This window comes from Sinocyclocheilus rhinocerous, unplaced genomic scaffold, assembly GCF_001515625.1.
Source record: "Sinocyclocheilus rhinocerous isolate Xijiao unplaced genomic scaffold, SAMN03320098_v1.1 scaffold938, whole genome shotgun sequence".
In the NCBI taxonomy this organism is placed as follows: Eukaryota; Metazoa; Chordata; class Actinopteri; order Cypriniformes; family Cyprinidae; genus Sinocyclocheilus; species Sinocyclocheilus rhinocerous.
The window spans coordinates 1,239,763-1,244,250 of NW_015665007.1; the positions used below are offsets into that span (position 1 = coordinate 1,239,763).

The 4,488-nt window shown below is 37.5% G+C and overlaps 1 protein-coding gene across 1 annotated transcript in view; it reads right to left on the minus strand.

Annotated features, from left to right (window-relative positions):
- Window positions 1-1,950: 1,950 nt before the first annotated feature.
- Window positions 1,951-4,488, minus strand: part of LOC107730814 (putative pre-mRNA-splicing factor ATP-dependent RNA helicase DHX16) — an 8,070-nt gene continuing 5,532 nt past the window's right edge. The window contains 3 exon segments of the mRNA XM_016541755.1: window positions 1,951-2,282; window positions 2,735-2,908; window positions 3,790-3,951. Coding sequence (XP_016397241.1) covers window positions 2,154-2,282; window positions 2,735-2,908; window positions 3,790-3,951 — 465 coding nt within the window. The 3' untranslated portion in view covers window positions 1,951-2,153.

Sequence of the window (4,488 nt, forward strand, 5' to 3'; positions counted from 1 at the left end):
TAAAGTAATATATAAAGTTTTTAATCACACAATTGAATTTTTTTTCCCCTTCACAACAAAAAAGTTGCAATTACCTTTTTTTTTTAAATTCCGCGACAGGGTCAGAAAAACAATTGTGGTATGTAAACTCAGAATTCAGAGAAAAAACGTCAGAATTGTGAGATGTAAGCTTTGTGAGAATTACGAGAAGAGAAAAAATGTGAATATTTGTGAAAACCAGCCTATCCTGTCTGGTCTTTACCACATAAGACTGTTTGATGATTTGGTTTTAAATACTTGAAATGCAGAGGAACTTTTTATAAGTGACCATTTACACCAAACACTCTCACTGAAATTTGTAACCATTTTACGTTTTGGTGAATTTGTGGCTAATTAGTAAGACTTTGTACAATCTCGTTCGTAATTTTCATTCGATCTTATTACGACCCATTGAAGGTTAGGTTTAGGGGTGGACCTTCACATGAACAAATCACATGAAATACTGACATTTTCTTGAGATATCAGGTTGGTTCACATACATTAGACAGCACAGCATCAAAAAGAATGCAATACTGAATGTGGACTCTGAAAAAACCCTTTAAAAAGAATGCAAAATTGAGCACGCTCATAAGAGGCCATTCACAAAGAACATTTTTTCCCCACTACTATGCTTTTCAACTGTTCAATCAACTTTTTCAATTGCTTCAATCAACTTTTAAAAAAACACATATCTAGCAGGGGTTTTTTTATGCCATGTGCCCTGCGTCTCACATTTTTAACTGCAAAATGCATTCTCTGTGAATAGCCAAAGTCATCAGTAGCGTGTTTAGGCACCACGCAATTGCTTGGGGCCCTTGCGTAATGCAATTTCTACCCCCTTCCCCCCGGGACCACTTGCTGAGGGCCCCCAAAACTCAAAACACACCTCTGTTAAGTTATGGCCTAGTTTTCCTCCAAAAACTTGATCAACATCTGGTGTTGTTTTGGATCACATAGTCATAAAAGCTATTAATATAAACAAACGTGACTATATAATATTGTGCCAATCATTCAAATGGATTTCTGGTTAAAGAAAAACATTTCTGTTGACAAAGAATTTTACAACATTAGATAATCATTGACTAATGGCTAATTTCAGCTGTCCTTTCTGTTCATCAGGGAGCTTTAGGGGGAAACTACAAATGACTGGAAACTACCAATCATTGACTGCTGGCTATATATTAATCTATCTGAACTTTTCAAGGGACAGAATGATGTTTTTCTATAGTAAAAAAAAAAAAGTTAAATAAATAATGTAGAAAAAGGTTTCGGTACAGTTCAAGCGAACTTTGGTACGGTTCGCTGCTGATGTGAACGCAATCGTACCAAATCACGGAAGTGAACCGCTATTAATGACATATTATTTGATAAAAATGTGTGTTTCACTCACTTTCCTGACGCGCTGCAAGCAGATGCTGTATATCTCATTTCTGTTCGCCTTCAGCATTCTTTAGTGAATTTGCAGTACATTCGTAAGCCAGACGTAAGTGCCGTTATGTACTGAAGCTTTGGAAACAAAACCGTTCAGCATTAAACGTTGTATGAACATTAAAACAAGAACTGACATTATTTCAACCATATTTCAACGTTGAAGGTGGGTCATATGCAGGCTGGGACGGTTTAAAAACAATAAATATAAAATATGGGTGCTATGCATTTTGCCACCTTATCCTGCGCCGTCGTTCGTTACTAAGCAACAGGGTAAATAGCTGCTGGCTTGATGACGCAAACGAAATATAAGGTGAACACAGTCCAGCGGGGGCAGGGGGAGGGGGGTGCAATCGAACCAAGTGTGAAAGCACCCTTAATTATCTTCAATAGCATGACCTTTGATAACATCCTTCTTTTGATCCACATCCAGCCATATCTCTTTAAATAGTTTCAGAGGTCATATCACAGATCAGTATATAAATAATAATAAAAAAACGTGTATACTTGTAATCAAAAATATATTTCAATATCTTTTTTATGAAAACAACTTTAGCTGAAACGTAAAAATTAGGAGTCTCCAAAATAGGAGACGTCTGATAATTTCCAGATGAACACTGATGGAGTTTCTCACATCGCTGATCTCCTGTGCAGAATCAGTGTAGTAATATTGGCTGGAAGAGTCTCTTGCTCGTCGGATCTCAGGATCAGCCTAGCTCTTCACGGGCTTTGCCTTGTTTGCAGGGCATCTTCTTACTGCTGCCGTCCTCCAGTTCTTTGTTCTTATAATAATGAGGAGCCACTTCCAGCAGCCAGCCACTTTCAATCTCTATCACCTGAAAGACAGAAAGAACATTTAGAATAAAGCATATTTTTATGTATTCTGTAAAAAAGAGCCAGTCTGTTCCAATCGGCAACATTAAACCTTCAAGTCCACCTAAAAATGTAAATTCTGTCATTATTTACTTAACCTCATGTTATTTCAAACCTGTACGACTTTCTACTGTAAACAGAAAAGATATTTTGATGAATGTTGGTAACCAGTTTCAGGTTCCATTGACTTCCATAGTATTTTTTGTCCATATTATGGAAGTTAATTGGAAACCGAAACCGTTCGGTATACAACATTCATCAAAATATATTCTTTTGTGTTCCAAAAAGAAAGAAATGCATATGCAAGTTTGGAACAACATGAGGGTGAGTAAATAATGACAGAATTATGACATAATTCAACAATATTAGTGATATCTGACTAAAAAGACAAACAGAGTGAAGGCCGACTCCATACCTGTCTCATGAACTCTTTGGTGGTGAAGACCAGCTCGTGGTAGATCATCCAACGTGGCTGTTCCTCAAAGAGTGAGCTGTTGGGATGGATGTAAACAGTCTGCTGGTGTTTGACTGTTTTATAACCCCCTTTGCTCAAGCGTGCCGTGTTGTAGAAATATCCTGCAGTCGCCGCCTGGAGGAAAACGCAATCACATTTAGATCATGAACTGGTGAATTTATACTATAATTTATTGATATTTCTTAATACACGGCTGTCTAAAATGCATGGTTTTGATTGGTCAATAGTAGCATTCAGTGAAATATTTTTGCATAAAGACCACTAAACTGTATAACTGAGTGACTTAATTTTGCAATAATTCTATTGCATCTGAAATCAGACAAAAGTAGGATTTGTGCACTGTTACTCATACCACAAATGATTCTTAGTCACTTAACCTGCATTCATCAATGCCAAACACCTTTAAATATAAAAAAGCATTGGCTAAAATGTAGTAACACACAGTCAGCAAGTATGCAGGCATTCAGCTATTATGTTAGTCTGCCTGTTTAAATCCTCTGATGTGAAAGATCACATTGTCTTTTAAATACTGATGATTCATAGTGACACTAGTCTCTCACAGAACAGGAAGTACTGAAAAACAAACACATGAGAGACACATATTTACTCTTGACAGGTAAATTTCACCTGTCACTATGTTTGTTCAACTGTTCCCTGTTCAACATTTTTCTATCAGTAGAAAATAAAAAAACATTGTAACCTGGACTAAAAAGATGTTCACCTTGGGGTAAGCGCAATGTGAAAAGCCCTAATGAGACAAGCAAGCACTTACCTTAATAGTTAACGATGCAAATTGTGCCACAAATTCTACTTCAATGTTTTTAGCTGGTAAGAGCCACAAGTAAGAGTGTCTTATGTGAATTCAGTCTATAAAGCTAAATTCAGGTTCATAAAGTTAAGATACCAATCTCATGCAAAGCAGCAAGCTTCTGCACAAACACAATATCACCGGAAGAAAAGCGAGAAAGGAAGTGAGGGGGGAATAAGGAAATCACCTTGTGAATGGGCACACTTTCACCGTTGCAGCTGCACAGTTCCACCTCGATCCTGTCCATCAACCCCTCCAGCTGATCATGGACATCTCGAGCTGTCTTCATGGAGCGAAACTGGATGAAGTTCTCGAAGCACCACTGCGTGGAGTAACCACTCTCTACCCACTGACAGAGAAAGAGAGAAACTATTGAATGCATTTTCTTTTCTGGCACGCAACAACAAACAGTGCGAGCAGTGAAGTCTAATTCACAAACAAATGACTCATTCTTTTTACTGATTCAGGCATAAATATTCACAAAACTCATTTGTGTTAGTGTTTTGAATCAGACAAAGTTTATAATCAACTCCCAATGATTTGCAAATCATTATTTGGTTAAGTCCGACCTGAACTGAACATGGAGCCACTCTAGGGCTGTAAAAAAAAAAAAAAAAAATTCCAATTTCGAATATTCGTCGAATTAAAAACAAAAAAATCCACATTCGAATGCAAAAACGTTGCATTCGAATTTAAGGTCTGCGTCAGCCGTCAGGCAGCCTTATCAGTGGCGCACGAGATGCGATGACGGTGTCATTGATTGCACTTGAATGCTTTTGTTAGCCTATCCAGTTGAACCCACTAGATGCGGCGCTGCTAAGTTGTTAATTCATATATTGCGGAAAACGAGAGCATCAGTGTGGAGAAGATGTCGTTTACGTCAAAA